The sequence below is a fragment of the Spea bombifrons genome, chromosome 1 (genome assembly GCF_027358695.1).
Source record: "Spea bombifrons isolate aSpeBom1 chromosome 1, aSpeBom1.2.pri, whole genome shotgun sequence".
NCBI classification, from domain to species: Eukaryota; Metazoa; Chordata; class Amphibia; order Anura; family Pelobatidae; genus Spea; species Spea bombifrons.
The window spans coordinates 30,646,667-30,667,735 of NC_071087.1; the positions used below are offsets into that span (position 1 = coordinate 30,646,667).

The window sequence follows — 21,069 nt, forward strand, 5'->3', positions numbered from 1 at the left end:
CATCCAAAAAACATCTATCTAAGGCATAAATATTGGGGATTCTTTTGCAATATATGGCCATATATTTCTTAGACCACCCCACACTACATCAATGTACCCAAGTTTGGCGAATCCTATGTCATTTTTCACGGCTATATTACTTACCAAGGAGCTGAATCAATGGACTGCTTTGAACCCAAAAGAGACTCTCAAGCAATTTAACCCCTTTGTGACAATGGCTGATTTTCTTTTTGTACCCTTCGTGACAATGGCTGTTTTAACATTTCTGCAGTGCTCGTGTTTAGCTGTAAATCTTCTTCTTTCTCATTTATTTAACTTTCTCCATCATCCCGAGGAGCCATGCCTTTAATGCTATTCTATATGAATTAGAAAGTTTCTGACAGACGCACCTTTTGGTTGGAGTGTAATATACATAGCAAAATTTCCTCTGCCTTGTAAAGAATGTTCGCTTTTCAGAGTCTTTAATTCACTATGTATATTACACTAGCACCTTTTGGTTGGAGTGTAATATACATAGTGAATTAAAGACTCTGAAAAGCGAACATTCTTTACAAGGCAGAGGAAATTTTGCTCACTCTTACACTGAATCCAATATGTTAACCCTTCAAGTCCATCAGAAGTATTTTGAGCGTAGATTCATATGTGAGATGAGATCATCCATCTGCCCCTCAGTCTGCGAGTTACATCTAAAAGCGATCTGCTGATTTTTTTTTTTTTTACCGCAGGTTATTTCTAAGAAACACTTAACTACGAAAAGGCAGAGACCACAGCCATTTGTCAGCAGCCTCTGCGCGCATGCGCTAAAGCTCTCTGCACTCAGTCCGGAGACACGCTCCGTAGGTCTGTGCGCCGGATTATGTAGCTTGTGGGCGGGACATCGTTTTGACAGTGAGTCCTGCGGGACATAACAACTTTTATTTTGTTGGAGAGTAGGTGTGGCTTTGCGAATGGGATGCGCCATAGGAAAGTCTTTCCACTAAATTCCATAAGGGCGGGACTTAATTTTCAGTACACCAATAGAATTCTGCGTTTTGTGAGAGTGGCGGGACTTTATGCTTTGGATTTCAAAGACGTAGGGCGGGGCCGGAACATGGTGAGAGGCGGGGCTGCAGGAAGGCGTGCGCAGACGCTGGTGGGCGGTGATGGAGGGTAGTAAGAGGCGTGGCTTGTTAGTCATGATCGCAGACTGCTGGGGGTGGTCCTGGTAGCCGACGCTATTGGGGGCGGTTCGGTATCCGTAGCTGAACGCTGGCATTAGCCGGGTCTGGCAGGGGAGCCGGGATACAGGTGAGAGAAAGCTGCTGCTGTTGCACTGATCCAGCGTAGTTCGCTGCTCACTATTACCCTCCCGCAGTGCTTAATTCCACTTAATGCCACCTCCTGTCTGCACGGGCGACTTATACTGCTAGTTATATCGCTCCCTACAGTGGCTTACATAAGTATAATGCAAATTGCCTTAATCATTGTCTGCGTTATGCCAGTAACGTTACCCAACTTACTGTATAGCACTGCAGAGCTGGTTACCCCAGCGTAGCGCTGGCGACCTTATCCCGTGTCCGGTGTCCAGTTATACCCTGTAGTGCCAGCCGCCTTGCTGTTTCGTAGCGGAAACATACTCGCCGCTTGTGTGCCGGTTTTCGCCTCCTATGCGTGTTAGGCTAGTGCCATATTGTGCTAGTTATGCCCCGCGTTCTGTCACCCCCTCTGTGTGCTGTCACTAAACTGCTAGTTACTGTCACCCCCTCTGTGTGCTGTCACTAAACTGCTAGTTACTGTCACCCCCTCTGTGTGATGTCACTAAACTACTAGTTACTGTCACCCCCTCTGTGTGCTGTCACTAAACTGCTAGTTACTGTCACCCCCTCTGTGTGATGTCACTAAACTGCTAGTTACTGTCACCCCCTCTGTGTGCTGTCACTAAACTGCTAGTTACTGTCACCCCCTCTGTGTGCTGTCACTAAACTGCTAGTTACTGTCACCCCCTCTGTGTGCTGTCACTAAACTGCTAGTTACTGTCACCCCCTCTGTGTGCTGTCACTAAACTGCTAGTTACTGTCACCCCCTCTGTGTGCTGTCACTAAACTGCTAGTTACTGTCACTCCCTCTGTGTGCTGTCACTAAACTGCTAGTTACTGTCACCCCCTCTGTGTGCTGTCACTAAACTGCTAGTTACTGTCACCCCCTCTGTGTGCTGTCACTAAACTGCTAGTTACTGTCACCCCCTCTGTGTGCGGTCACTAAACTGCTAGTTACTGTCACCCCCTCTGTGTGCGGTCACTAAACTGCTAGTTACTGTCACCCCCTCTGTGTGCGGTCACTAAACTGTTAGTTACTGTCACCCCCTCTGTGTGCTGTCACTAAACTGCTAGTTACTGTCACCCCCTCTGTGTGCTGTCACTAAACTACTAGTTACTGTCACCCCCCTCTGTGTGCTGTCACTAAACTGCTAGTTACTGTCACCCCCTCTGTGTGCTGTCACTAAACTGCTAGTTACTGTCACCCCCTCTGTGTGCTGTCACTAAACTGCTAGTTACTGTCACCCCCTCTGTGTGCTGTCACTAAACTGCTAGTTACTGTCACCCCCTCTGTGTGCTGTCACTAAACTGCTAGTTACTGTCACCCCCTCTGTGTGCTGTCACTAAACTGCTAGTTACTGTCACCCCCTCTGTGTGCTGTCACTAAACTGCTAGTTACTGTCACCCCCTCTGTGTGCTGTCACTAAACTGCTAGTTACTGTCACCCCCTCTGTGTGCTGTCACTAAACTGCTAGTTACTGTCACCCCCTCTGTGTGCGGTCACTAAACTGCTAGTTACTGTCACCCCCTCTGTGTGCTGTCACTAAACTGCTAGTTACTGTCACTCCCTCTGTGTGCTGTCACTTAACTACTAGTTACTGTCACTCCCTCTGTGTGCTGTCACTTAACTACTAGTTACTGTCACTCCCTCTGTGTGCTGTCACTAAACTGCTAGTGACTGTCACCCCCTCTGTGTGCTGTCACTAAACTGCTAGTTACTGTCACCCCCTCTGTGTGCTGTCACTAAACTGCTAGTTACTGTCACTCCCTCTGTGTGCTGTCACTAAACTGCTAGTTACTGTCACCCCCTCTGTGTGCTGTCACTAAACTGCTAGTGACTGTCACCCCCTCTGTGTGCTGTCACTAAACTGCTAGTTACTGTCACCCCCTCTGTGTGCTGTCACTAAACTGCTAGTTACTGTCACCCCCTCTGTGTGCTGTCACTAAACTGCTAGTTACTGTCACCCCCCCCTCTGTGTGCTGTCACTAAACTGCTAGTTACTGTCACCCCCCTCTGTGTGCTGTCACTAAACTGCTAGTTACTGTCACCCCCTCTGTGTGCTGTCACTAAACTGCTAGTTACTGTCACCCCCTCTGTGTGCTGTCACTAAACTGCTAGTTACTGTCACCCCCTCTGTGTGCTGTCACTAAACTGCTAGTTACTGTCACCCCCCTCTGTGTGCTGTCACTAAACTGCTAGTTACTGTCACCCCCCTCTGTGTGCTGTCACTAAACTGCTAGTTACTGTCACTCCCTCTGTGTGCTGTCACTAAACTGCTAGTTACTGTCACCCCCTCTGTGTGCTGTCACTAAACTGCTAGTTACTGTCACTCCCTCTGTGTGCTGTCACTAAACTGCTAGTTACTGTCACCCCCTCTGTGTGCTGTCACTAAACTGCTAGTTACTGTCACCCCCTCTGTCTGCGCCGTGTCACTAAAGTACTAGTTAATGCATGTGCTGCAGGTCTGCCCTGCTAGTTACCATGCTGCAGTGCCAGTAATCCCGCACTCTGCCTGATATAACCGCTGCTGTTTAGCTCTCTCTTCCCATCACCATTACTACTGTATTTTAGTTAACCTTCCCCTGTTTCCTCTATCGCATTGCCCTGTAATACCCGTGTAATGCTAGTTAACTAACCCGTCCGGTTTACCGCTGCAGTGATGGTTATCTCCCCGTATTGCGTTTCCTCATCATACTAGTGAAAGTTATCTGTCCCCGTCATATGTCAGTAGGGCAGTATTACTGATCTCCTCCACCACATGCCCCATTATAACGCTAGTTACCCCCTCGTTATTCTAACCTGCCTAACTAGTTCTCTTTGTGTTGCTTTGCTACATGTATTCATCCGGTGCACGCGTGCTTCTCTCCATACACTTGGCTATGGTGGCTATCTTATCTCACAATTGGCTATCTCACTTTATCTTTTTTCTTATCGCTCTTTTAATGCCTTTATCTCTCTCCGTTTGTTTTATAATCCGTTAGTAACCAACATATGCAGCGTTCGTTTCACTTAAATGACTCTTTTTTATACTCAAAGTATATTTCCCGTGTTCCATCCAGCGGGGGATTGGTATGTTCTGCAGGCCTTAACATGCTCGTACATCTATGTTTGCTTTCACTCTGTACTTGCTGCGCATGCTGGTGATCTGTCGGCTCTGTGTTTGGATGACATGAGGGTGCGAACAAAGTAAATTACCCTGAATCGCTGACCCCCCCCAAGTCGTGTGCAAGGTATTGTTTTTCTCTTAAACATGCCAAAGCCACGTTCTCTGTGTTCTTAGCTGGAGTGAGTGATGTTTTCACAGGTATGCTCTGATCTAAAGTGCATTCAAACAAATTCTTAAAGGACTGTACAGCCATCATATGCACATTAATGTATATGATCGGTGGGTGCATGAACCCCCTCCCCCAGCTTAATGCGCTGCTGGCCCGGTGGTTATGTGTAAAGTTACCCCATTGACTTTAATGAGAGCATTTTCCTACCACTGATTGGCATGCCTGGGAACCTCTGAGCTCCCGCTACCCGGAGCCTTGCCTAGCAGGACGCGGCCAGGACTGCCCACTGACGTCAGCTGGCGGTCCCGTTGATGTTGGTGGGCTATTTCGCTGACATAGGTGGGCGGTCCCGCTAACATCATATTTAAAGGGGAAATTCGCTCCTCCGACCCAGAGGATTCAGGTGTTGCTTCAAACCCGGAGAGTTCCCGGTTATGCTGATTGGTTGCTTGATGCGGTCACTCAGTGCCAGGAAAGTGCTCCTATTTATTAAAGTAATAATGGGGAACTTTAATTTGCATTCTTCTTTAGTGGGATATCCAGGACATTAGACCGTGTCTTTAAGCATTAATGAAATGTTAAACCTGACTTATAAATATAACTAGTTGTTTATATATATATATATAAATTCCAAAATTCCAAAATTAGTTACCAGCACTCCTGGGACTTGGTTTCAATAAATCTCTCAAAACTCTTTGTTACAAGTCAACGTTTCAGTCTTTTATTTTCAGACTTTCATCAGGACATAACAGAGACATAGCGTGCATTTCACACGGGCATTTCACTTAGATCTCCGTATCGGCACAGATTTATATTAGACCAACTATTTGGTATTTTAGTAAACGTTGCCATGACGTCACGTGCATGTGCACATTGTTGAGATACACGCCGAGCTTGGTGATTGTGAACACTTCAGGTGCAGTAAGTTCTGTTCCTAATGATTGTAATTACACATATTATAAATGTTAGACACGCTATGTCTCTGTTATGTCCTGATGAAAGTCTGAAAATAAAAGACTGAAACGTTGACTTGTAACACAGAGTTTTGAGAGATTTATTGAAACCAAGTCCCAGGAGTGCTGGTAACTAATTTTGGAATTTATATACATGACTGCTCCAGTTACCAGGCACCGGGCAGAGAAATTAAGGTTGGTGTGCAATTGTACGCTTTGGACCGGGGCAGCGTGTAGATGTCTACGCAATTCGCGTGGACAACTTTCGCTGCAGCAGGAAGGAGGCGTGTCTAGCAGCAGGGGTTGTCTGCGTCCATCGCGCAGACCTTCCCGGGCTGTCAGAGATCAGAGTTCCCCCACCAGTGCGGGTTACTCTGATCTCTGACAGTCGGGGAAGGTCTGCGCGATGGACGCAGACAACCCCCGCTGCTAGCCACGCCTCCCTCCGGGTGCAGCGTAAGTGCGTGGGATCTGCACGCTGCCCCGGCTACATGACAGGGAAGTCAGAAGCACTGGTAAGTTGGGGGGGGCGGGGGATGTGTTAAATGGGGGGCATTAGAGGGTTAAAAGGCATATCATGGGGCACAGTGGCATATAGGGGGTATAAGGCATTTCTGGGGCAGATGTGCATAACTGGGGGGCAGGTTGGAAAATAGAAGGAAATAAAAATTCACATGAATTAACATTTACTGGTGAAACTTTTTTTCTATAGGGTCATCTTATATTCTGTTTTTTTCTTTTTTTCCTAAATTAATATTCAGATTTGGGGGGGGGGTTGTCTTATAATCAGGGTCGTCTTATAATCAAGCAAATACGGTGTGTGTGTGTATGTATATATATATATATATATATATATATATATATATATATATTAGATAGATATATATATATTAGATAGATATATATATATATATATATATATTAGATAGATAGATAGATAGATATATATATATATTAGATAGATATATATATATATATATATATATATATATATATATTAGATAGATATATATATATATATATATATATATATATTAGATAGATATATATATATTAGATAGATATATATATATTAGATAGATATATATATATTAGATAGATATATATATATATATATTAGATAGATATATATATATATATATATATATTAGATAGATAGATATATATATATATTAGATAGATATATATATATATAATATATATATATAATATATATATATTATATATATATCTCTCTCTATCTATATCTATCTATCTATCATATATATATATAATATATATATATATATAATCTGTCTCTTGTGCTCCCGTTAGGATTTGGGCTCTTTAGTCTGGCCGCTATGCATACACAGACTATTTTTCAGCGTATAGGTTAGTCTCTCATCTGCTCTTTTTCCCTCTCTGTATATAATGCCATTGCTTATGATAGTTCTTCCGCGTTGCGTCCTGAATCGAGCCGTAGTTGTGTTTGCGTGTACCCGAGGAAGAGAGTGTGTGCAGGGTTTTCAATAAAGCAGCGAGAGTCGTGTTTTTACAAGCATAATGTTTTTCGTCTCATATCTGGAATGTGCCTGGAGCGGAGTTAGGGTCATTATAGAATTCATGTTCTGCAACTTCTATTTGGACACGCTAATGGTTAATTATGTTTCTATGGGCTGTTAAAAAATATATCATTAAGCCGCCGATGCTTCCTAAAGGTGTTTTGTGTTTCTATGATAAAGCTTTTCTTTTTTTATCGTAATATATACAAAATATATTCATCCAGACAGGCAAATACCAGGTGATCCAAGATTCCTCAAAGTAACCGCATGACAACATGCACCTGCTTAAAACTGTGCCGTGTGTGTGTGTGTGTGTGTGTGTGTGTGTGTGTGTGTATATATTTGTACTTTCCTTATGTTGTGCTTTGCAGAATCTGCCTTTTTTCCTAATCTTTTCGTATCCGCTTGTAATATAAAATGAGGGCTTGTCCCCAGTTGGCCTTTGTTGGCAAAAGTTCCTGAGTGCAGTAACTCGTTTAAAGAGAATAAACGTGATTATTCTTAGGCTTCGCCCTTATGAAGGCTGTATCTTCCCTTTTGGTTGCTATTATGTATATGCCGCAATACATTAATTTTAATAAAAAAAGGTGTAGTCTGCCAGTTACGTTATTCTGAAGATATTTGCTATGGGTTCTCACTGAGCCGGCATTAACCTACAGATCTGTAAATATTGTAATGTGAAGTCTTTTAGGCTTCTTTTGTTTCATTTTGTTACTATTGTTTACTTTCTGGTTTTGTTTTTTTTTTGTTTGTGGATATTACTGGTTTTGTTTTTAAGCGTTATTGGTTGAACCAGACAAGTTCAAGTTATTGGTTAAACCGGTGTAGTTGTAGAAATAAGGGTTTTATATGTAGGAAAATATTTTTGTGGCCATGGAAATAACCATTTTTTTTGTTTGTTTGTTTTGTATAGAAATGTAACAAATGTTAGAACAAGGGGAAAATTGCAGTTGTTCCAATTTGCGTTTTTCACTGTATTTCTAGAATGTGACAGTAAATGCCAAAAAGTACATTTTCAGCAAAAAGGTGTATAATCACCCTGTGAAAAGTGCCATTTATCATGTATAAGTATTTGTTGGATCTTTTGCCCCATTATGCAGGCGGAATAGACTGCCATATCTGAGGTATCACATCCACAACGTGTATGAAGGCTTGTAATTCAGTTTAGATGCACTATACAGAGCTTAAATCTGCCCATTTGCCACGATTTGTCATTGCGACTTTATCTCTGCAGCAGAAACCGATAATCCCAGCCTACTTAACAGCCAGATTTGATTTTTTCCCCTTTTTGCTGTAAATGGATGAAAGCATTAACATAATGGTTAAATTGGGCCATAGGATAATGTTTAAGCTATAATTGTTTAGCACTTGGATGCAATTTTTCAATGAAGTGTCACCTTATCATTTTACTGCACTTCACACGTTCTGTTTTTTGTTTTTTCTATTGCATTTAGAAAAGTAATGGTTTTTGTTCATTGAAACCAGGTAAAGTTTTATTGCATAAAATACGAGAGAGTCCAGTTGATCTTTTGTCTAAGTGGAACTGGGGCAGAAGACTTTTTATGTCCTACGTGGCCAGTTATTACACTAAACGTGCCAAAAATGGAACCCTTCGAGCAAAGAACAATGTCTGATTGCAAACGTTACTAGTCCCCCTAGTAATTACATAACTATACCACCAAAGTTCTTTTTAAGAACTACTATTGCATTTTTAAGTGATTAATCACAAAAACCCTGCATTGTTCTGTAACCCAATAAAACCAAGGTATATTGAACTGTTAGAATCTAGTAGCCATTATATTGTGGTGTTTAGACATTGGCAGCAGATGTATTTGTGTTCTTCTCCCTCTGTGTAGCAGCTACATCTGTGCCAGCTCCGAGCCGTCATATTGACTTAAAAAGGGAGGCAGCTGGGGAAAAGTAAGCAAATGAGGAATCTCCGCTTCAGTGAAGACAGGAAAATCACATAGTAGCTTTCTGGATTCATCAGGAAAAGTGACTGCTTGCCCTGTTTTCAGCCGCTTTATTTCTGCTTTATCTTGTTATGGTATACCACACAGATTCCTCTCTACTTTAAATATTTTTTTTTTATTTTAATTGCATTTTTCAAAAACTTTCGTTTTAGTGCTGAATAGAGCATCTCTGAACTTTGAAAAACATTAAAGTGCAATACACAAACCTAGGCTTTAACAACAAGAACCTTGTTAACACGAACAATTCTCCATTACAGGTTCCAACAATTCCCTCCACTCCAAGCTTCTAAACATTTGTAGTTTTCATAAGCCATGAAGCACTGAGAAACCATCTTTTTTTTTTCTCTTATCGGTAGGGTTTTTACTTACTGCATCTGACAGGTTCCAACAGCTTCTACCAGAAAATGTCAAATATATTTTCCTGACCTTACCTTCGCAGGTTACATTTTAGTAATAAATGGGGAATGTATTTCAACCCAGTGAAACTGACAATAAGGTGCAATGGTGGACAAGTCATATGTTAAATACATACAGTAATATCAAGGTTGGTCATTTTAATTATCAACATAAGCAACTTACACATATTAACACATGTATCTAATTTTCACTGCATGTGTGCACAATTTCAACTTCTTTGGCTTCTACAGGACCTGAGTTGTTTAAAAATGTTTTTTTGTTTCACAAAAATCATAAGACAGACTTTTTTTTTAAGTCTGACTTCCTTTTCATGGGATCTAAATATTTATTCCTTCCCGTTATAACTCTCTCCTATTTATTTGCTGATCATTGTTCACATAGCTTTTGTAAGGGTAAGTAAGCAGAACAGAAAATGTGATCAGATGATGCTTTCCTTGACACCTCTATGAGGTTAATTCTTAAACTTGATTATCTTTAAAACAATTAGACTGACAAGAAAGCCCAAGCTTTAGGCAGTGGCGCATTTATCTCCAGTGCTTAAGTATTCTAAAAGCTGTAATGGTTGACATTCGTCTTTAAATCATGTATGCTAGGGATATCATCAGATACTTGGTCTAATTGAGAATATGATTTGGCTCATTTCCAGCAAGCATGTTTCTCCAGGATTATATCTTCTGAAGATATATATTGTGAATAAATTTTCCATTCTCTGCCTTTAAACTGGTGGGGGTTTTAATTGGTTTTTATGGTTTTTGTCTAGTTTTATTCTAGAAGTTTTAGTCTTCTATCTTAACACTGAATTATTTAATTCTTTGATATCTTTACCCACATCTTTGGTTTACCACTCTACTTTAATAAGTGATAAAATTGTATTTATTTTGCTGATGTTTGTCTTCTTTTTGCCTTGACTGGATATATTGACTTGCTGTCCTATAAATCTTGGGTTTGAGACAACTGGAAATGTATTGATAAAATATTTAAAGCCATTTATATTAAAACTAGAGCAATGCCGTACACAGAAAATACTTATTAGACTTGCATGAACATTATCTGGTGAATAAGATGGTAAATTATCATACTTTGGAACTTCCCAAGGCAGGCTATTCAGAGCTCTCTGTCTTCCTGGCCAGTGACTTTACCTGGGATGGGGCTAGACCCCCCAGACCCATGGAGCAGGGGCAAGTGAGTGTGGAGTTGGTGTAGCATGGTTGGTTAGTAGCCATGGCCACATGTCACTCTTCTCAGCTCATAGAAATTCTCCCAATAGTCGTGGCTATTCCAATCCTAAACAATTCTCTTATCCAGTATATATGGGTGTACATATGCTAGTTACACCCAAACACGATACATCCCCCATTGTTAAAGGCCCTTAAATAGTAATTGAAAAGTGATGTTCAAGACATTTTGTGGATTGGGTCTAATTACGTTCAGGAGAAGATCCGATGTGAAATAAATTGTAATGGAACTTGAGGAATGATTTTTATATATCCTTTTCATTTTATGGGTCATTCTATCCCTTTTGCATTCTTTAGCAATTTTTTTTCCTGTTACTATTAATTTCTGGTTGGAGTAGAGGTTTGATCCGAGTCACCCAAATGTCCTATATTATTTACCAGTTTTTGTTATTAGAGATTATAATGCGTTACCATACCGATATCCTTAATTTATGAAAATGTAAAATATAAAAAGATGATAAAGCAGATCTAAAATACAAAAGGTGATAATAAAAGAAACAAGGGTACCGCTAGAGTATACATTCTGGACACAATTTTTCCGTGTAGAAGCTGTACAGAACACAACAAGGAATTTGTATAAAATGTAATTTAGTTTAAAGGGCTCTTATCACTTTATCCGCCAATTAAACTGTTATGCTGATTAGACCATTCATTTGGTTGCTATAGTAATAAGACCACATTTAACCTTTTTTGTGCTCTCCTTATGTATTCTTTTGTGTCGTGTCTTAGTTACATACTTAGATGGGGATCTCCTCTACAAATGTTTGTAAAGAATGTCCGTTGCTTGTAGTTTGGCTTGCTGGATTGGAACCATACTAGAACTGGAGTATGCCCAGTGCTGGACAATGATATCTATTCATTCCCTAGCTGGACCTTGGAACAAAGAGCAATTTAATACAGCTCCCTAATTATGCGGCTACACCAACCTTTTTTTTCTTTGACACTTTCACTAGTTTGTTTACAAATAAGTAAAATGTGAGGATCCAGAAAACACTTTCTCTTTCACGGAGATTCCTCCTCCTAAAACTATGGTGTTGCTGAATTCACACAGCTGTTTGTGAAGAAGGAAGGTGATGCGGCACATCTCGGCATAATTGTTACTTGCGTAAGGCATACAGCACGGCAGGCAATTTACTCCGTTTAGCTGCCTAGTTACGGGCTTCTTCAAAGCCTTGTTTCTTTTGTGTAAGTGGGAGGCTGGGAGTTGACATTCTGTACTTCAAGATCCACCACGCAGGTTGGGAGATGAGTTGAAAATAAACAAGGTAGTTGATTTAATATTTAAAAAAAAAAATGCAATAAAAAGAAATGTTCTTGGCTTAGATTTTCTGTATGACTAGAAAGAATTCAGCTATATGATAGGGACTTGAGAGCTTTCCATTAATGGTTACTGATAAAAAAATATATTAATTAAATGGCATATCAACCCGAATACTATACTGTTGATTCATGTCTGCCGGGGAGTGTTAAAGGACATAGCAGGATATGGTGTTGGTTTTATATCTGCTAATGGAAAGTGTTCGTGTTTTGTCTTTGGTAGTTCCGTACGTAACACGTTTGTGCCGCCAGTTCAGTACAGAGAAATCTAACGCTATTAAATTTGGTCCTGGCAACTAACTTTTCAGCAAGAAACCGTTGGAAATATTACAGGCCTAAGTGAATGTAACATCATCTGCTGACTGATGGTATACTGTCTGCTCGTAGAACACTGACAGAATTAGCTTCTATTTATATCTCCCAGCAAATGTATTCTTAGACACTTTAAATGGATTAAAATTCAGTTCTTGGGTTTCATTTGCAACAAGCCTAGAACCATTTGATTTACTATCGATATAAGGATAGGGCAGAGACTTTAAACGTCTGATTTACCAGTTAGTGGCTGGAGGAGTCTCTGTTTCATCTTAGTGCAGAACACATACTGCTGACATCTGGAAGGGTTACATGTGTTCCTAGCTTCATGTTCTAGTGCATATGAATCAGGTTTACTAGTCTTTGGTTATTATGACGCGGTGTTAGTATGACGTGGTGTGCACTGTGTATTGATTGATTCCCTTTACTCCAACAGACAGATGTGTTTGTCTCTAATGTTGTTGTGTCCCTTTTTAAATTAGGTGAATAATTTAAACCGAATATACAATGCTCCTCCTGCTGTCTATAGTATAATACTATGCATATGTGTGTGTGATATGGATTTTTTATGCTTTCATGTGTTTTTATTCTTGTGTTTGGTAGACATCCGAAATCTTTCTTTGATGTGTTATTCATGGGACTTATTATACCCCCCATAAACATCCCCATATGTTTTTTCGCATTGGTTCACCAGATGGGATTTTGACCACCTTACACCAGTTAGCAAAGCAAGCACGCGTTCTGACTCGCCCATAACCATTTGTACGTTTCAACATGAATGAAACTTGCAACAGTGATGTCTATCAGGCATAGTATATCTGATCACATACCCCCTGCTTCATTCCATTATATATTAAATCTGGCCATTCAAATCAGTCTCTAACATTGCTACTAATTTAATGTCCTACCCTATTGCATTTTATACCATGGAAGATGCATATTTTTATTTCCACGTTGAGGACGTTCCCCAAACCAACCTTCTTAAAAGACGAGCAGAACGCTGTATTTTTTCTGGCTGTGTAACATGACTGTAAATGGATATTGTGCATCCAGTGGAAATAATTTCCCGTAGCAGCCCAGATCCTCACATGAAAGGCTTTTCCTTTCTTTTTTTTTTCCAGGCTAATTATCTTCTGCATATGTGCTTTGCTCCCTTACAAAGATCCCTTCATACGGTTATTTCCACGGTTAGCGGTATTTTTCGGAACATAATGTTACGTTGTTTATTTTTAAATATTCTTGGCAGAGCGTTTGACTCGCGATTAGATGTAAGAATTTATTATACAATCTGTTATGGTAACTGAGTAGCTAGCGTGCACTTTTTCGGTCTGCTCCTATTATATTTGGGTATTTTTAAATTCTGTACCGCTGAACGGTTCAAAATAGCTATTTCTACAATGTTTTATATCAATTCCTTTTGGCTTTTTGAATGTGTTGCCTTAGGAATTATTATTTTGGTTGCTACATGATGTAACAAGTGCATGGTATTAAATCAGCCTACGTTTCTATGAGGCTTTTATTTCTTCATTAGGCTGAGTTTGTGACTGGCTATTGTTTGTGGTGAGCAAACTGCGGCTTGTTTCTCCTCCAAGAAGCCCCGAGCTGTTCCGGTAGAATACAGTTAACTTTTATGTAAGGCCGGTCCTCCCGCCAGGAATAACTTCTCTGGGCTGGCCTTATGCCATGATTAGTCAAGTCCCTGAGATGAAACGTGTCTACATTCCGTCAACACATAGTTAAGTTAATAATTCCCTATGTAGTTATGAGTTAACGTGCGGAGTACTGGATAACCCTAAATGTCTTGCAATATCTACAATGTTAATGTAGCACAATGACTACATCAAGCAAGGAATCCACCAGTGAAGCATGTACAAAAACTCTTGGGTTTTTTCCCTTAATTTTTGATATTAATCAATTTGTTCACAGTATGTTATATAAAGTCGTGAATTTAGGCTGGGGCTACAGATGTAACTGGCCCATTTACACTATGGACAAGACAGATCCCCCAACTAGCCCACTGAGCAGCAGTGTACTGCTGCCCCCAGTAAACCACTAGCTGGTCTAGGCCAGAAAACAACACTGGTTAGATGTATTGATTCAGATGTCTGATACAAATATAAAAGGGTTAATGACGTTTCATAAGATGCATATGTACACTACCCTTGTTTCAAAGTGATTTCTGTTTAGGGTCTCTGCGGTACTTGAAGAGGTGCTTCAAATTCTAGGTCTAGTTTTTAAGCTATCATAATCGGCATAATTGCTGGAATATTACCTTAAATCTTCGTCACATGCGGTCATTAAAAATGCATATTATCTATAGAGAACCTCACAGTTGTTTCCTTTCTTATGGTAGGTTTGATGTGGCATCTACGCAGTTGGCAGTAACCGCTGCAAGGAAGTAAAGCTCAGCATGGCAGACATTGATAACTTCTGGTTGCTACCGCTACTGGTAGTTTTCCTGGTCACCGTGGCGCATTCAGAAGACCTTGTGAACATCACCTCAAACCACACAGAAATGGGGTTGGAGTCTTTGCCTGTGATCACTTCAAGAGTAGATCATATCATTGTCAAGGAGGGGAGCAGCGTGGTAATCGATTGCAATGTTGAAGGAAGCCCAGGTCCTCGCTTTCAATGGTACCATTCTAATCAACATTTACTCAAAGAGGAAAACGGTAAGTGACTCGTCAAACGTCTTATATCACTTATCTCATCAGAAAGTGTGTTTTTCTGTTTTTCATATAGTTTCTAGTATTGTCATGGAAGCATTACTGTTATGACTATAAAAATCTCCTGGAAAGTGACTGCTGATTCTGCTTACTGTACACTGTTTAATTCAGGGCTCGACAAATCCCAGGCGCCAGGTCGCCATGGCGACAGAGAATTTTGTCCTGGCGCCTAGGTTTTGTCCTCTTACATCCAGAAAAAAAATGTGGATGTAAGAGGCTGAGTCACCACACGGGGGCGCTGCTGCTGTCTGCCCGCCCCCGAGCCTGAGATCACTCCCACGGAGTGATCCTGTAGGCTGAAAACGCGGTTGCTGCAAAACCAGCAATCGTGTTTTCAGCTGCCTCAGGCAGCTTCAGGGAAGGGGTTTGTGTGTTGATTGGGTCCCCACACAAGTGTGGGGACCTGACACAACACCCCCCAGCTGCCTGATCGCTCCATGAGAGCGACAGTGCAGCGTTAACCCCTTCAATGCCGCGATCGCGGCATTTAGGGGTTAATTCCCGTTTTGTACGGGGCTCTGCTGCTGGTGGGCTGCCTAGAAGCCCAGGCAGACCAGCAACAGCAAAAACGAGCCTCCACAAGCCCTTTGATGATTCTTGTAGGCATGGAAGCCTACAGCAGTCATCAGAGACTCCCCCTGCAATGGCTGGTCTATAGACCAGCAATTGCGTCCCAACTGCCAGAGGCAGCTTCAGGGACAGGGGAGAGGGTTCTTCGGTCTCCACATGAGTGTGGAGACCAGCCCCAACACCCCCCTGCTGCCTGATCGCTCCCCGAGAGCGACAGTGCAGCGTTAACCCCTTGAATGCCACAATTGTGTATGACACATTCGTGGCATTGCAGGGGTTAACATTTGTCCACAAGCTCGTGGGGACTAAATATCAGTCAATGCTGTGCTCCAATGGAACATCAGCATTGAAAGAGTTAAAAAAATAATAATAATAATAATTTAAAAAAAAAACAGCACTGACCTGAAAGTCCAGTGTGCTTCCATGTCAAATGCTGTGAGTTTAGTAAGTGGGCTGATGATGATCAGATCCCTCCTGACCAACTGTTAGTTTAAAAAAATACTGGCTCCTAACTTTTTTACCTGGCGCCTAGATTCACAACAAATTTGTCAAGCCCTGGTTTAATTTTCTATCGAGTTTCGGTAGCTGGTAAATTAAAGATCGTAATCCTGTCATTGAATATGGATGTTTATTACTTTGATGATTAATTACATAACCAAAACAAAGAGCTGCGGCACAAGAACATGGTGTCCTTACTCCAGTAAGTGGTAAAAATATGATCACTGAGACCCAAGCGCAATTTCTCACTCGATTAAAACATTCTAACCTAGAACATCAACTCTTCATTTTGCTCAAGCTTTATTACTGTAGTTTTTATCTGTTACAACATGGGGATGGTAAAGAACCAAACGGCTTTGTCTTCTGAGTTGAGTTCTTTTTTACTAAAAGTTTTGTTTCTTGTATCATCCTGTGTAGGTTTTACTATTTGTTAAGATTGCTATTTAGCTGCATTTTTGTTAAAATAAGCAAAGGTGAATTTTCACTGTTTTTATAGCAGATAAACCATAAGGAAGGCAATTGTGAGAATTCTTGAAATTGTAAAAACCATTATGGAGCACATTCCAATGGACACGTGTTTTAAAACTTAAGAGTTGAACATAGTTCCATATGTTGCTTTTTTCTTTATGTATGTTTTCTTTTTAATACACTCTGAGCTAGAATCAGCATTATTTAGATGTGATGTTGCCATTTTTCTAATATTCTCTCTTCAATCCGTAACGTTATGAGGTATGTACAAAGAGAATAACATGGAGAATTATATTGGTAAAAATGCTTCAAAGAACTAATTGATGAAGATTGTAATTAAGCAGATTAAAATAGTAGCTGGAAAGCTGGAATGGTTTAACTCCCCAGGGTTATAGCTGTTTTTATAAACACCCACAAATTGCACGCTACAGTTTTTAATCTGAGGACTGGTCAGACAGGATACAGGCCGTTTATATATGTTATATATATATATATATATAATCTGGCTAAATTGGGCAAGAGGAGCTAGAACAATTAAATTAATGGAGATGTTATAAATCTTGGGAAACCATTTGACTGTATGAAATAACAGTACAGAGAAGCTGCAAAAACTTTATTTTGATGATTTTTTATTTTTTTAAATCATTTACTTTCTAAAATGTAAAATTGTGTTCCTGCTGCAGAGAGGCGGCTTATCTGTCTGCCTGCTTATACCTGCAAGCTATTTCTTCATAATGTTGGTCAAAGACTGAGATAAGCAAAGCGTTACTTACTTCCCTCCAGTTAGCTTCATGCAGCTCACGGATCAGACGGTTTACAACAGGAATACAAATTTCATTAAAATAGCTTGCATATCAGGATTCCAGTGTAGACTGCTAGGCAAGCTGGATCAAGGCTGTTATTCATAATTCATATGTATACCCCATGCGCCTAATTGACTAGGGCTTCAACTGCTGGACACATGATCCGGCTCTATTTAAAGCCAATTTTTATGTCCACTAGCCAACTCTGTACAGAACCAGTTGGGGTTTCCAGGAGAGTCAACCTTTTCGTTCTGCCTGCTGCCACGAGGGGGGGATTTGTGGAGTTAAGAGACCCCGCAATAGCAAAATGCGGCCCAGCAAGGGACAGACTGGATTCAATAAAATATTCCTTGCATTATTAGGGAGCAGATCAGGCACGCCATGGTTCTTAAATATGTTTAATAGAAAGTTGCATTGAAAGCTCAGTTCTTCTGAGCTGTTCTGTGAATAGCAAATTGACCCAGTTGCACCCATCTCCTGACAAGGTTTAGCTACCTTTCCAAGAGAAAAGGACTTCAATGTTAATTTTTAGTAGATGGTGTCTTCAGAATTTACTGGTTACCTGAAAGATGATATTGAATTAACACATGTGTATGAGCCTCAGATACAATCAAAGTAGCCAGTTATGAAGTATTACGTACATGGAGTGGTGTACCTGCCCCTAGTGCATGAAACGACCATCTCATTTAATTAATATCTCAAATACAGCATTCCAGTTCAAGCAATTTTGGTTGTTAATCTAAGATTGTGTATTTTGTTTCAGCAGGAAGATGGTGGATTCTGGACAGTGGGCTTTTAAATATCACCAGTGTAACATTCGACGACCGAGGTAAATACACTTGTGTTGCTACAAATGCCCATGGTAGCGTGAATAACACGGTCACACTGAGGGTAGTTTTTACTTCCGGGGATATGGGCATCTACTATATGATTGTCTGCCTTGTGGCATTTACCATTGTGATGGTGCTGAACATTACTAGGCTGTGCATGATGAGCAGCCACCTAAAGAAGACGGAGAAGGCAATAAATGAGTTCTTCCGGACAGAAGGTGCAGAGAAATTGCAGAAAGCCTTTGAAATTGCAAAGCGAATCCCTATCATTACTTCTGCTAAGACACTTGAGCTTGCTAAAGTAACTCAGTTTAAAACAATGGAGTTTGCCAGATATATTGAGGAGCTGGCCAGGAGTGTTCCCTTACCTCCGCTTATAATGAACTGCAGAACTATAATGGAGGAGATAATGGAGGTGGTTGGCATGGAAGAACAAAGTCATATATTTGTAGGACAAGGAGCAGTTGCCGGACAGGATGTTTGTGATGGAGAAGATGTTTTTACTATCCGTAACGGTATACAGAGGAGCGATTCCCCAACAGCGGATTCAGATGCGTCTTCTCTTCATGAGCCTCCTCGGCAGATAGCAATAACAGTTTCTGTCCACCCACTGGTATCAAAACCATGTTTGGACACGGAATCCCAGGACAGCATACATTCGAACCTAACGGAAGAAGCGCCACCAACAGCCCACCAACAAATTGCTGAGAGCAGCGAGTCTTTGTCCGATGGTCCAGCTGCTTGCGTCATTTATGAAAGCCATGTTTAAATATACTTGGAGTCCTGTGACTATCACTAAAGACACTCGGAGCACCTTATAGAGAAGTTCTTTAACTATTGCCACATAGCCTTATTAGAAGAATGTACCATCATCCCCAGACCCCATATCACTGTGTGGCCGAATGGCTGCGTTGTTTGCTGCTATTAGTGCAGCTATATTGAGTCTTACAGGAAATTATGGTATATATTGCTGGATACCAACTTGTCCTACTTAGGCATTTTATAGGGAAACATTGTTATCGCACTTCTGTCCTTTAGTTATGTATTTATCATTTTGTATTTGGGTCTCTTTTACATGTTTCATTCTGGTCATTAAACACATCGTAATATTGAAGTATTTGTTTTAAAAGCCATTATCACTAACTATGGATGCCACCTTTGTCTACAAAAACAGGAGCTAGATGGAACCCCCCTCCTTTTCTTTATGGTATTATTTAACCTTCAGCAAGGACAAGCAATTCTTGAAATGTTTTCCAAAATGCATTAGAAGTCTCTAGAGTCTTTATGTGACAATCAAAATTTCCATTCCCAGACTGTCTTTTTAGGTGAGAAATCAATATAGTTTGTCCTTAACTGGTAAGTGGACATACTCAAGTAAAACAATTGTCATTTAGGTATAAATGGCACAGAGCTTTAATCTGGGTTCTTAGACACGAAAAGATTAATGATTGCCTGTGATGTCGGCATCAAATGCACATTTCTTCCCCAAGACGCGCCTAGAGGAACTGTACTGCCTACATATCTACCAGTTTGCCGTCAAATAGGTCAAGTAGGCCCTGTCAATATTATATTCACCTAATGCCTGTGTCAAATGTCTCTGTATGGTATGTAAAAAAAAAAATGCCTTCAAGGGCAGACACAACAAAGATTTGCGATACCGCAGTCTCGTGTAATGTTGCAGAGTTTCTTGGTTCTTGTGTTCATATACGTTGCAGTACAGAAAAGTCTATTTTGAGCCCCAGTCATCACATTGATAGCTGGGTGCAGACCACAATCTGCACATCACTGCATAGAAACCATGTGAACTGAAGACTAAAAATGTGTTACCTTCCCATAGTATGGCAAGAAGACATAGTATAATAAGTTGCTTTCATTTGTTTAGTTTTCCATTTACCTTTTAAACACAGCCTTCTATTATGTCGATCTGTTTCAAAGCATTGATTTATTTTGTGTTTGTATAAATCTTGCTTTTTAAAACGCATCATACTTACTCATCTAAAAAAGCATATTTCAAAAAACCATCTAATTCTCTTGAGTTTAAAAGCTGATAATAATAACGAACAGCCCCTTGGAGGTGTATAAACGTCTATGGACGTGATATCTGAAATACAGCAGGTATTACGCAAGCATCGATATAAAAGAAGCAGCATGTGTATAGAGTGCGGCTGACCATCTCATAGAAATTGACGGGGCATAAGACCCATTTAGTATGCCTTTTTTTCCTGATGTACAGACTCTGTGGCCAAATGCTTCTTTTTAGGGATGAGCAAAGCAAGCCATGCCGCGGTACTGCTGGCCATGTGTGATCGCCCCACGGCACATTCCCATATACATACATTTGGAGAGCATGATCGTACACCTCCCATGTATTCCCAAGAATGAACTGCGTTCACCTGTGTTTTTCTTTAACCTGCTTACTACTATACAGTGTATCTTCTACGACATTTTAAAGATCACATATTTTATACTTTTGTCATAAACCTGCAAAGCAGTGGCATGAAGCTGAGAACACCCTTGTCATAATTTAACTGTTACTAACTTCAAAGCAACATCAGTATTTTTGAAAAGGTAATGTCAATGCCTGTGCTCCCCTTCTTTTATAGCACTTAATGTAAGAAAAGCACTTGGTGGCACGCTATTACACTAATTATCCGTTATTACTGTCTTCAATGACATGCAAGGTTCCTTGTTAAGAGCTACACAATGTTCTTTCCTCGCTTCTCATCTGTCTTTCTAAAAAATGTAAAATGCCTTACATTGGGAATCATTGCACATTAAAGCAAATGCAACAAATGTTCTGCTTCTTTATAAATATATATGTGTATATATATATATATATATATACGATTTACCAT

The 21,069-nt window shown here is 40.4% G+C and overlaps 1 protein-coding gene across 2 annotated transcripts; it reads left to right on the plus strand.

Annotated features, from left to right (window-relative positions):
* Positions 1-1,181: 1,181 nt before the first annotated feature.
* MFAP3L (microfibril associated protein 3 like) lies at positions 1,182-19,385 on the plus strand. 2 transcript variants are annotated; one of them, XM_053459798.1, is made up of 3 exons: positions 1,182-1,287; positions 14,673-14,991; positions 18,148-19,385. In XM_053459798.1, the coding sequence occupies exons 2-3, from the start codon at positions 14,730-14,732 to the stop codon at positions 18,981-18,983; spliced, it is 1,098 nt and encodes a 365-aa protein (XP_053315773.1). In that variant the 5' UTR covers positions 1,182-1,287; positions 14,673-14,729; the 3' UTR covers positions 18,984-19,385. The 2 variants fall into 2 exon arrangements, with proteins under 2 accessions (XP_053315773.1, XP_053315784.1); XM_053459809.1 differs by having other exon boundaries at positions 18,151-19,385.
* The last annotated feature ends 1,684 nt before the right edge of the window (positions 19,386-21,069 follow it).

What these genes read in the sequence shown, in the direction of transcription:
- MFAP3L (XM_053459798.1), top strand. Translation starts at nt 14,730, where the DNA reads ATGGCAGACATTGATAACTTCTGGTTGCTACCGCTACTGGTAGTTTTC. An exon ending in TTTACTCAAAGAGGAAAACG is followed by an intron (nt 14,992 to 18,147) that starts GTAAGTGACTCG and finishes ATTTTGTTTCAG; the next exon opens with CAGGAAGATGGTGGATTCTG.